Source organism: Daphnia magna, linkage group LG8 (genome assembly GCF_020631705.1).
Source record: "Daphnia magna isolate NIES linkage group LG8, ASM2063170v1.1, whole genome shotgun sequence".
Classification (NCBI taxonomy): Eukaryota; Metazoa; Arthropoda; class Branchiopoda; order Diplostraca; family Daphniidae; genus Daphnia; species Daphnia magna.
In genome coordinates, this window is record NC_059189.1 from 6271281 (window position 1) to 6283888 (window position 12608).

The 12608-nt window shown below is 38.6% G+C and overlaps 1 protein-coding gene and 4 long non-coding RNA genes across 5 annotated transcripts; 3 read left to right on the forward strand and 2 right to left on the reverse strand.

The window, feature by feature from the left end:
• The first annotated feature begins 531 nt into the window (after positions 1–531).
• Positions 532–1622, forward strand: LOC123475274. Its single transcript, XR_006650192.1, has 4 exons — positions 532–714; positions 783–952; positions 1020–1282; positions 1357–1622. It is a non-coding gene; the product is annotated as an uncharacterized LOC123475274 (long non-coding RNA).
• LOC116930781 lies at positions 1347–3108 on the reverse strand. The gene is made up of 2 exons (XR_006650193.1): positions 2936–3108; positions 1347–1588 (listed from the first exon to the last, which is right to left on the reverse strand). It is a non-coding gene; the product is annotated as an uncharacterized LOC116930781 (long non-coding RNA).
• LOC116930780 lies at positions 2401–2906 on the forward strand. The gene is made up of 2 exons (XR_004398557.2): positions 2401–2536; positions 2618–2906. It is a non-coding gene; the product is annotated as an uncharacterized LOC116930780 (long non-coding RNA).
• A 1656-nt stretch (positions 3109–4764) lies between the features above and the next one.
• LOC116930782 lies at positions 4765–5529 on the forward strand. Its single transcript, XR_004398559.2, has 2 exons — positions 4765–5024; positions 5095–5529. It is a non-coding gene; the product is annotated as an uncharacterized LOC116930782 (long non-coding RNA).
• Positions 5530–6893: 1364 nt separating this feature from the next.
• Positions 6894–8449, reverse strand: LOC116930538. The gene is made up of 2 exons (XM_045177949.1): positions 7908–8449; positions 6894–7797 (listed from the first exon to the last, which is right to left on the reverse strand). Exons 1-2 carry the CDS (start codon positions 8447–8449, stop codon positions 6894–6896), a joined length of 1446 nt encoding a protein of 481 aa, XP_045033884.1.
• Positions 8450–12608: the final 4159 nt, after the last annotated feature.

The window sequence follows — 12608 nt, forward strand, 5'->3', positions numbered from 1 at the left end:
CACCCACTGGAGGAGGAGTTCAATTACTATCGATTTCTATTTGCTATAGTTACTGATTTTCAATATTTCACACTGAATTAAATCAGTGTCGTGAATTCCACATCATCCATTTTAACGTCGAATTCAACTGATATATTTGTAATAAGCGAGGTAAACAACATTGAAAATCATTACTAACGAATGTTTTTGTAAGAAAACAAAAACAAATTCTTTGATGACCCACTGCGATCAGACCAATAATAATTATTGGAAATGCAAATAGAAATCGATAGCAATTGAACTCCTCCTCAAGTGGGTGTAAAGGTTTAAATCGTGGTCGCTAGATGGCGTTTGGTTGACAATTATTTTCAGTAAAAAAAAAATAAAACAAAACAAAAAACAAATTGATCTGCACGAGACCGTCACCGCTACGGAACGCCAAATTACCCCCTAAAATTTCAGCACCTCTATGGCAACCGGTTTTACCAACATTTATTTTTTCTTTTTCAAAAAAAAAAAAAAAATCTCTACTCTTTCGCCATCTAGCGGTCGATCTTGAACTCGGTTTCCCAAGTGATTTATTCCCTTTATTATTTCCCAAGTGATTTATTCCCTTTATTATGTGCAGTCGAAGTGCTCGCGTTGCTGAATCCCTAAAACAGTGCTCCTGCAGTCCGGCTGATGTCGGTCAAATTGAATTCAACATGGGGAAACCTAATGAAAAGGGGAAGAACGGTAATTAGAAGAGTGTTAACTTGGTTGTTTTACTTTCTAAATGGAGTCTGCTTTTTATTATGTGTTAGGTTTGCGATTACGAGAGATAACAATAGTTGTTACGAAGATCGGGATGTTGGAAGGAACGAGAAGCAATTCTATTCTTTCCAATCTGTTCCAGATGTTTTGTCTTTGAAACCGTCATCCCTAACTGAACGTGAAGAAGAACTTTCGAGGGGTTTTCATCAGTATAAAAAGGGTAAATCATTCTTAATCAAGGTCCCCCTCTGCTTTAAAGTCTAACTAGACATGTTTTGTTTCCATAGGAGACTATTAATTGATGGTGAAAAGTGAGAATGTTTTCTCCTTTCGTCAGCCAGAAGACCCTAATAATCTGGACAATTGTTCCATTGAAAATACACCACCAATTCAAACTGCTTTTCCTGTAGCAAAACAAAATCTAGTTCTGATGGTTGTGCACCCATAAAACCTAAAGCTGTGGAACACGAGCCATCAGTCTGTGACTTCCTCCACTTCAACGAACTGAAATTTTGGCATCCAACGCCAACAATCCACTATGTATTCCTCTGTGAGTTATTCAATTCTAATTTGAAGCAAAGAAAATCTAAAGAAACTAACAGAACCACATTTGATTTGCTCTAGATTGCTATTTTATTGCTGACATAGTACGTCACGTTAGGGACGTCAGCAAGACCAATTGATTACATCGGCGATGTACCCACTGCTCCATGCGCCTCTCCTTACGGCAAAGATTGTTTCAGCATCATGTCCTACGGTCCCTCGTCACTACAATGTCACTCAAGTTTTCGGCTGTTTTAGGATGAATGGGACTTGCCAGTCACTACTTTGTTGTGTAAAATGGTTGAATTGGACCCTGGAATGAAAAAATACACCTATTCAATCAACAATTCTTTTTGAGATTCTCCTTTGCTGGTGCTTTTTGAAATAGATACAGTCAATCACGTCATGTTAATTGGAACAACTCCGTTTAATTTAATAAAGGCGACGCATGTGAATTCCTTTTCCGTGATTGTTTAGCTTTTAAGCGTTTTAAGAATTTGACTGTCGACAAAATGCTTTCATTGTATTTTAAGTATCATCGCAAATCTTTGGGTAGGTAGGCGCACACCTCTGGACAGAATATCTGCGTGCCCTATCATATGTATATCATCTATCGTGGAACGTAAATTTAAATGAGTCCCAAGTGCACGTTGCAATATGAGCGGGAGGAACCAAAGTTTTTAAAACCTGTGAATGAATTTTTAAAAACCGGTTTTAACGAGTCAATCACGCATCGCATCTTCCGAACATGATTTTTGTTCAAATGCGTTAAAAGTTCTTATTGCTGCTGTCTTGTGGTTTGATTCATAATTGGCACATTACTTTCATAGTAAAGTAATATGGTCCTGCCTTGAATTAAGCTGAAGTTTACGTATATTTACACATTTTCTCTTAGTACTCGTTGGAATTCGCAGGCGCACTAGGTAAAGTTTCACAGAGTACATCACAGTTTGTCATTAATACTCTTTTGGGTACCTCTAAAATTCCCGTTTGCATACTACACGCCACGGTACTCGTAAACGGTTTACCACGTCCGAGACGGTGTGGCCAGCGCCAGCCGCTATTCGGCCGGTCTATTAACTGCACAAATCGCCCAATGACAGAAAGCAACGAAAATAAAAAGTAGCTACTAAATCTCCTACAGTACTACTTGTGCTTTGCATTAAAAGTTTACTGCATAACATATACTCCAAGAGTAATGGGGTTAGGGTAACCTGTGCAACCTGTTGGCCTCAACTACATGAAAGTAGCACAATGCATAGTAAGAAATACAAATTATGTACATAGGTTGGATATATTTTCAATTGTGATGTACATCAATGACCAAATTTTATATTTGAAGGCAAGTACGGAAAACATTGGCAGGCTCGCAGGCAATGATGCTGACTTTTGGTATTGGAAAGATTCTTATTCATTTCTACAAACGAATGATTTCTTGTGTCACATTTGTTATTTCCCATCTGCATTTCTCTTTGTGTAGAAGAATTGCAAAGTTACATTAAAGAAAGTGGAGGGGAAATTGTTACAGGGAGAGTTTTGCAGCATGTTATGACAACATTGTCTCCAACAGACTTTAATATAACAGTAAACGTCTTAAAGTAAAAATAAGGTGTAAGGCTAACACATAATAATTAATAATGATGAGTAAGAGGTGTTGTACCTGACGCTTTCGGCCGACGAAATCACTTAAGATTGATGTTGTGCTCAGAAATCAGCAGGCTGTTTGAGGGACTCAGCAACGCGAGGACTTCGACTGCAACTGCAATAGTGCAATGTCACACAAAGGGAATAAATCACTTGGTTACCGAGTTCAAGATCGACCGCTAGATGGCGAAAGAGTAGAGATTTTTTTTATTTTTTGGAAAAAGAAAAAATAAATGTTGGTAAAACCGGTTGCCATACACCTCGGCTAGGGCCATTTATTTTTTTCCGCAGCAACGCCATCTAGCGGCCACGATACGCACCTTTTTTGAAGACCTGAATCACTATCGATTCCTATAACCATTTCCAACAATTAATATCTATTTTATCGTGCCAGTGGCAGATACAGGTGAATGTCTCTGTGATAATAAATTTGTTTTTGTTTTCTAAACGTTCATCAATTACCGGTTTTCAATACTGTTTATCTCGCTTCTTGCAAAAACAAACCAATTTATCACGCCGTTGAAATGGACGACGCTGAATTAGTCTCAGGTCCACAGATATTTAAATATGTTTACACATTGTTATTAATTTGCATAGTTTTTCTTGCATATATTTGATTTATTTAGATCTCGGTTTCCTGGTTCGAGAAATCGCAGATGAAGTTAACATGCCCTACAAGAGGCTTTGGAAATTTATGGCAAGAAGGTATATATTAAGTGTCAGAACTATGTACAGCACAATGTCTTCGGAAGCTCTTCAACTACTCGCGTATACCAGATCTGCACTAAGAACCAAAGGCTTGGAGTTAAAATGGTTGTGGACTCACGTTCATCTTACTAAAGATGTTTACCCAGCTGAAGAGTAGGTTGTTCAGTTGGTGGAAATCAATAGAGCAAGTGATTGACGCGTACCCCCTCCCTATTTGTGAACGCACTCTTGCGGATTTCGCCATGTTTGTTACGAGTCCGTTTTTCCTCTGAGGAATCCTTATAGGGAAAAAAGGGGATCGCAAAAAAAAATTTGTGAAACCTTCCCAATTTACCAAAGGATACTAGCAATAATTTTGTGTTAAAGGTAAATGAACTAGCTACATTTTAATATTAAATTAAGGGTATTTAATTCTAGAAAACAGCAAAATTTTAATGTTTAACGGTATTGTTTACATTATGTGTATGGAAAAATGAGCTGCGTTGTAAAAGGGTGTCATCATACCCAGGGCCTAAGACAATGAAAATTGTAAACAATACCGTTAAACATTAAAATTTAGCTGTTTTATAGAATTAAATACCCTTAATTTAATATTAAAATGTAGCTAGTTCATTTACCTTTAACACAAAATTATTGCTAGTATCCTTTGGTAAATTGGGAAGGTTTCACAAATTTTTTTTTGCGATCCCCTTTTTTCCTTATAAGGATTCCTCAGAGGAAAAACGGACTCGTAACAAACATGGCGAGATCCGCAAGAGTGCGTTCATACATAGGGAGGGGGTACGCGTCAATCACTTGCTCTATACCAACACATCCTTTACTGACTTCTTAAAAGTAACGAAAATTCGCACGTTATGGTACTCTTAATCATTATATGCATAAATTCAAGTGCCTCTTGCTTTGAAATTTTTTATTCATTCCAGATTTCCTGATCGTCTTATGCAAATTAACCCGGAAAATGTCATGTAACTATATTCCTGATTTTTTAAAACTCACATTTCCATCATTTTGTAATAATAAGCAACATTTGCTTAAAGTTGTTAATTTTTTCCAAGGAGGCTTACAGTACTATAAACGATAGGGGGGGTTAAAAGAGGGTTAAAAATAAAACAATTTCACGTTCTGTCTTAGTGTAATTTTGAATTTTTTCAGTGTTCAAACAACATTCTGCACCACATAAACAACAGTTTTCAACATAAAATTAACAATAGACCTCTTTCACGGTGCGGATAGCAGGATTCATGTAGTCCGGCAACGGCGCAATCCTCCATTGTTTTTCCAACCCCACCCTGTTTTGCTGGGATTTTAATAGGGAAACAAGTTTAGCATTAAAAATTCTCCTCTCAGTGAAATTTTCCTGTGTTTCAGTGCATTGGATAACTAGCACCATCATCTGGGTAAGAGATTAAGCCTAATTATATTGTCGCAAACTGAAAATTAATGGTCACCTTTTTATGTCGTGTATAGGGCTATCCAAATGTAAACAAGAAAATTCAAAACAACACTAAATGGTAATAAAGTGAAACGCGTATATTTTCTACCCGAGTTTCTGAAATTTTAGGGGGTTATTTGGTGTTCCGTGCACCGCTACATCCCAGTGGGATGTAGCTTCCGGCCCTCTGATTGGCTCTCTCCACGGCATCCACAATCCAAAATTCAAAATACCCTTATTTTCTCTCTATTTAAAATTAATTTTACCGGGAATAGACTTTCAGCGGATGCTAAGTTGCACCATCTCACAATTCAGCCCAATCCCATGTGGTGTTTTAGTCCCATAAGGCCCTCTTGAGAAAAAGTGTTTTTTAATCTTAGCATTATTAATAGAGCACATTTTTGCTTAAATGTAATTTTAATATGTAGCCTGAATTTATTACGATTTTATAAAAGAAACTAAAACAACCATCCCTATAATTTTTTTTTAAAATAAATGATAATAGGATGATGTTTACATTCAAAATTATCTGCTGATGGCTACTTGACACGGTAAAACGCCATCTATATTTTTTCTTTTAAGCTGATATCTAGCCACACTTAACATATATTTCAGTTCTTGCCTACCATTAAGTTCTCGACATCAATATATTTTTTTTTATTACAAGAAGAAGTAAGGATACACAATTGAAATTAACTTCACACAAAACAATGTGTGATGCTGTCAAATATGTTAAGTGTGGCTGGTACCAGCTTTCGATTTAAAACTATCGATGTCGTTTTGCAGTGTCAAGTAGCCGTCAGTTGATGATTTTGAATGTAAACAACTAAACATCATTATATAATTAATTATTTAAGAAAAATTAGATAGATAAGGTTGTTTAAAATTCTTTTATTAAATCAGAATTAAAACGCGCTACACGCTAAAACTACAATTAAGCAAAAATTTGCCCTAATAATAATGCTACGATTAAATAATAATAATGCTACGATTAAAAAACAAGTTTCCTCAAGAGAGCTTTATGGGACTAAAACTCCAGGTGTGGTTGGGCTGAATTACAAGATGGTGCAAATCAGCATCCGCTGAAGGTCTATAGAAACATCGATGAATATATAAAAGATACAAAGAAATTTGTTCAAAACATAAAAAAAAATTCGGTAAAATGAATAGAGGGAAAATAAGGGTATCGTTTGATACGGCAACCACGATATAATAGAAAGGTACACTCTCGGCTATCCCCAAGACCGGCGGGTGTTCAGTAAAGGGTCCCAAGATTCCCCGCCAGGTTCGCTAGTATAGGAGGCCCCTCGCCTCTCGGGGGTATAGTAAAATTTGGGGTTTTTTGTTCGTTATCTATAAAATTACCAATCAATGTGTCCAGAAATTGATTTCATTTAAGCTTAATTTAATTCCCTATCCTTAAATACCTAATTCATCTAGATTAGGCAATTATTTATATGTTAAATTTGTGATTGAAATTCACAATTTTTTGAAATTTTGCGCCTTTCGCAACATGGCCTATTTCATTATATTAAACACGTTTGTCTTCTCTCTAGTTCAGATTTCATTATAAATAGAATTCGTCAATATTTATTAAATATATCCATTTTTAACAAAGGTGTAAAAGTTGCTGCACTAGACCTGCACCGCTTGTTATATTTTCTAGAAAGTCTAAGAACTAGTTCAACTAGTGGGGTATCAAGTCAAGGGGAGTTTAAGAACTAAGGTCTTAGTCTAATTAAGCAAAAAAATAAGGCAAGAAGGGGCTTCGCTTGGCGTTTCATTATATCGCTCCCCGCCATACTAGATTGCGTCCCGCAATCCAAAAGAAAATTCAGGGACCTGTGGATCGGCTGCTCCTCGGCTGGAAAACCGCCGTAGGGGGAGGACGTGGGGGTTTACAACAACATTTCCATATCAAACCACAAAATCCGAGGGCGTAACAAGCGCGAGCGATCAGTAGGAAGATAGCGATGAGCAGGATGATGAATGAGTAGACTTTAAAATTCTCGAACCAATTGGTAAAGGTTCCGAGACTTGCTTTTTCGGCGGCGGATACGACGATAGCCAATGTCCCTGCAATTTGATTGGGACCAGTCATGGAGTGTTCGTTCATGGAGGCTGTGATATCAGCCATTATATCCATCGGGCTAATGAGGACTTCCGTATAAGCGAGATTGGTTTGATGTTGGTATTCGAAGAAATTGACGTCTTGGTATCGGAAAGCGTCAGCCAAATCGCGCTGTGGGATGACGACGAATGCTTTGACCGGTTGCCACGTGTTATTGCGGTAGGCGTGAGGTTTGTCGTTGAAATTCACGATACTTCCAGCACAGTAGCATGGCGTGAAAGCAGTGAGTTCCCAACTGGACCGGGCAATGGTGAAATGGTTGAACCGTGGTTGAGGTTCACCAGTGGTTGTATCCGTCGTGAAATTTACTGTTGTAGGGGTGCATTTTAGGGCTGAGACAATTTTTCCGGTGGCGATCAGTTTGATGCATTTCCAAAGACCCAGCTGTGCGGCTGCAAGCCATCCATTATATTGGGCGGTTGACACGGCTTGTGCGTTTTTAGCACGTCGTTGGGCACACTGCTTGCTCTGGATGACGCGCATGAGTTCATTTTCGTGACGAATGGCGGTGTTCTCCAAATCCTGGATTCTTGCGTTTTGTCGGATGTTGATATCGAAGGAGTCATTTTTTTTGTCACAATTTCCTTGATGGCGGATTGTACGGTAACTGCGGATGATCCCAATGGGTATTTAATGATGAACAAATGGTTGTCTCCGATCACGGTCCAACTGTCTATTTTTATGTCGCATTTCACGGTTTGACAGCGTGGCGTCAACTGCACGTTAAAGTCCAACTGTTTGGAGTCGTCTTGGAGGATCGAGGTCCCGTTCGTTGAAGATTCGTACCAGAATCCCACGCCTTTCTCTAATTGTCGGATTGCGGTATCAGTTGGTTTCCCGTAGGTGTCGATCCAAAATAATGTTAGATGGTTATGGGATAGGGATCCATGGGATACGTTTGCTTTTCCTAGTGGCGTGCTCATCATGTCTCCTTTATCAATTCGGGAAAGGACGACTTCTTCTAACATACAGTTGACTTTAACCACAGTGGTGGTTCTTAGCCAATATCCTACGTCCTTCGGCTCTTGGTTAAATATCCATTTGTTTTCTGATTTCATCATTGGGCTCTCATTGCATCGCTTCGACTGTCTCATTATATTGCACTCTATTGCCGTCGTTTCCATGGCGATGCGTTCCGGGACGGTAATAACTTGTCCACCGAAATTGACCGTGATATGTTTAATTGATTTCCATCGACCACAGATATATCCCGGGAAGTTAAAAGCTGCCTTTTTGTCGGTCATGACTATTGGTGGCATTACTAGGTACCTAGTTTTGACAAATACGAATCGGTGCGGCTGATATCTTCCAGTTAACTATTTCCATTACAGCCACTTTTGTTACACTTGACCAAAATGGAATATACAGTACCCACACAAAGTTTGGAAACACGACGAGTTTTTCCGCGCTTTTAACACGGCGGCTTACGGGCCAAAGTGTCTGCTTTTTTTACGCGATAACTCACGTTTGAGTTATCGCAAAGCAAATCCAAAAAAATCCTCTTGTTGAGGAAAGAATTTCCTTTCATTATGAATTTTTTGAAATTTTTGTGAATAGAAGTTTAGCCCCAAAATCATAGGTATAAAGTTTGGAAACATCGGCACGCTCGCCATATGTTTCAATGCTAAAGTGTATGTTACTGAAATAATTATTAAAAATTCCAATATATGAATTTTTACTTGAAACTTTAACAAACGGTAGACGACATAGTCGTCTACATTTTGACAAAGTTTCAATTTTTTTTTATGAAAGGCTAATTTTGCCGATTTTTAAAATAAACAATGCCGATCAATCTTTCGTGGCGAGGGGACGAAATCCTAGCCCGGGGGAAGAATGGAAGGGAAAAGCAAAAGGGGAAGAAAGGGGGAACAGAAGTTCCGACGTACGTTTTATTAAAAAAATCGGCAAAAATCAGCCTTTCATAAAAAAAAATTGAAACTTTGTCAAAATGTAGAAGACTATGTCTTCTACCGTTTGTAAAAGTTTCAAGTAAAAATTCATATATTGGAATTTTTAATAATTTTTTCAGTAACATACACTTTAGCATGGAAACATATGGCGAGCGCGCCGATGTTTCCAAACTTTATACCTATGACTTTGGGGCTAAACTTCTATTCACAAAAATTTCAAAAAATTCATAATGAAAGGAAATTCTTTCCTCAACAAGAGGATATTTTTGGATTTGCTTTGCGATAACTCAAACGTGAGTTATCGCGTAAAAAAGGCAGACACTTTGGCCCATAAGCCGCCGTGTTAAAAGCGCGGAAAAACTCGTCGTGTTTCCAAACTTTGTGTGGGTACTGTACTTTTAAAATAAAAGTGGCAATATCCGGGAGGTTACACACAGAGAAAAGCCGCGGCAATTTCTGTTTGTCAAAACTAGGTAGTAAAAACGAAACTTGGTTGCCACCAATAGTCATGACTCGATAGTCGACTTTCGTATTCGAAGTGGGTGTGGCAGGTTTGCAGGAGCCATCGGAAAATTGGAGGAGTCCGACTCTGCTTGACTTGTTGCCGTCGTATGTCGTGATCTGGAATGCGTTTGTCGAGGAGAGTAGTAGGAGTAGCGTGACGAGGGTCAGCATTATCTAAGGTAATCATAAAAACACCTTTTGATTTACTACCGTATTTCCAGGCAGTAAATCTTTTTTTTTGTAATACACTTATAGGGTTTGGGGAAGGGGGGATGGAAATATATGTGGAGGGACGTATATGTTACTATCTCGCTGAGTGGCGGAATATTATTATCTATCTGTATCTTAAACATCCTATTTTACATGGGGTAAAAAGTATTAGGGGTTGATGGTCGGATAAGGGGAGCTACAGGGGGAAACATGGCGTTGTCGCGGGGAGGGAGGGCAATGGGGGAAGCGGGTAAGATAAAAATGGAGGGAGAAGTGAGAGATGGCGAAATGGACTGCCGCAACGTACGTTCGCATACGCTGTTTGTATCCGGCTTTATTCCAGACATCCTAAATTGTGAGGGGGAGGGAGGTGGTTGTGGTGGGAGTTCTTTTATCGGGGGTTTTACACGAAGAAAAGCGATTCGCTATTACGGGAGCGTGCAGTGGGGAAAGAAGTGGGGTTGGGTGGGTTATAGTATACGGATGGCTGATAGTGTAGCCTATTGAATCAGAGCCTTATCTGTTTTAATCGGAAGCATCCTATGGTATGAAGGGGTGGGGAACAGTCTACGTGACAGTCGTGTCACACAGGGTTATTATGGAAATATGGTAGGTTGGTTTTTCGTTCACCGTAGGAGTGGGAAAAGGCAATACAAGGGGAATGCTATATGCTATATGGATGTATGAATAGATTGGGTAAAAATATCATAGAGGGCGTACCCTATTGTTGCCTGGGGCGTTTCCCCGGGATATGTGAACGGCAAAGAATTTTACGGGATGGAAGTTATGTAAAGGAAGAATGAGCAAGGGTGATATAGAGCAAGGAGATGGGGAAGACGGTCGACGACCTTAAAGTTAGCGTATCAATTATAATTTTATAGCAAGTTGCCGACGAAATTGGGGCAAATTTAAAGCAAGCAAGATCAGAAGGACTTAAATTCTCTTCAATTTCGGTGCGAGCTGACTCGTCCCCTTCTAAGACTTTAGCAATATTTCGAATTGTTTTAAAGCCCTTATTTTTCTCTAACAAATAGTTCCACTTGGTTTTAACAGCAAGCATTGTACCGCCTAAAGGAAGATTGTCTTCAATGTTCAAAACTGTGTTAACAGAAGAAACAAGAGGTAGACCTTTTTTCTCGAGCTCAAGGATGGATTCCGCAGGGAACGCAATTCAATTTTATGCCAACAGTTGCCAATAAATTATCCCCAAATTGTTTTACAAATTGCCTTAATTGGGCCGATTTTGGGACTTTGACTTTAGGCATTCTCTCTCATGCGACTATATGAGTAGCGAGTGAAATGACTTAATGAGTAGATAACTCTGGGGACTGTTGACAAGAGACTAAACAGCAGTTCATCAGAGGTCAGTAAAACAAAGCCCTGAAGGAATCTTAAGAAAAAAAGGGGGGAATTTTCCTCTTTTTCTTTCAAGGTCGTTGTTGTCGATTGTTGAGTACAAATCTACCAAAATATTTTTTGGGTTAAACTAGGTCAAATCTACCACATTTGGTGTATTAAAGGCATAATTACGAACTCAGAGTTAACATTTATCACCATACATTTTTGAACTTTTTGAAATTTCGACTTTTCCCAGCTCGATATGACAGAGCTCTTAGAGCTGGCCTTGAAAACACCAACCAGAGACGATTCAATGGGCTCCGTGTAATAACTTCCAATGTCAATGAACTGCTTCCCATAAACCAATGAATCTGTTAAGGAAGTTACTTGAATAAATAACCCGTTATCTAAACGACAATAAGAATTGGCCTTTGAATTTGGTCTTATGCTTTCCCACGTAAATCTCATTTTTGTTCTATTATTAAAAGGTTCTACTCCTAGTGCCGTATATTCAGATAATCTTCTAGATAGTTGTGCTAGAGGATTGTGTCCACTCCGAATCAGGTTTTTTGTGCTGCCCAAAAAAGATTCAAAAGGATAAGCACTAAATGAATCCAAATTACCATGTACTAAGCATTCGTTGGCTAAATGAAAAAGAGAATGAACGTCATAAACCCAGTGATGAGATCCATACAATCTCCCAAATTGATCGACAAAGTATTTAAAAAAATTATCAGCGCACTTGACTATGTCATCAGTTAAATTATCTGAAGTAAGAAGGCGAATAGCTACATGTAAGTACAGAAAGTGTGATATTTTTCCTGATTTAGAACCTGTCGTAAAACAATAGGGCCAATATATAAAAGAAATGATCGATACTCTACTGCTTTCCAGTGGCATAAGTCGGTCATGTTTCTCCGTTTCCTGTGAAACTCTTTTGGATATCGCGGATCAAGCGCATCAAGCAGCCTATTTACAAGTTGTCGAACACGCTTCTTTAATCGGTAAATGCTTTTGGTGTTTTTATCTGCAAAAAACAAAATTTTTAAATAACGCTTTACCACACCGAGATACACCAAATGCATCGGATCTAGAGGAAAACCAAAAATCATGTCAAAATCTTCTATCTCTGCTATCGGTGAGAGATACTTGTGATGAGTTTCGTCCTCCATATTTCGGAATGATTCGTCAGTTCGAAGCATTCCCGGTGGTACTAAGGCTCTTTGAAACGTCGTTCGATCAACATTCCGAAATCCAGTCTGAGAGCATCGTTCACACCCTTGGAGATGGCCATGCCCAACACAGCCTTTCACAAAACTTCTAGCGGGGGCGTCGCAAATTATTGCTTTTAATTCTACATTTAACTTTTCCCCGTTTGTGTTAACAATTCCGTCTTTAAGAATTTTAATAAAGTCTGAAACATATGAGTTAAGAAAATTTCTGGCGCTACTTGGTT

Coding starts and splice junctions, on each gene's coding strand:
- LOC116930538 (XM_045177949.1), bottom strand. CDS start 8,449: ATGCCACCAATAGTCATGACCGACAAAAAGGCAGCTTTTAACTTCCCG. Junction 7,798..7,907: donor CAGTTGGACTTTAACGTGCA/GTTGACGCCACG, acceptor GATCATCCGCAG/TTACCGTACAATCCGCCATC.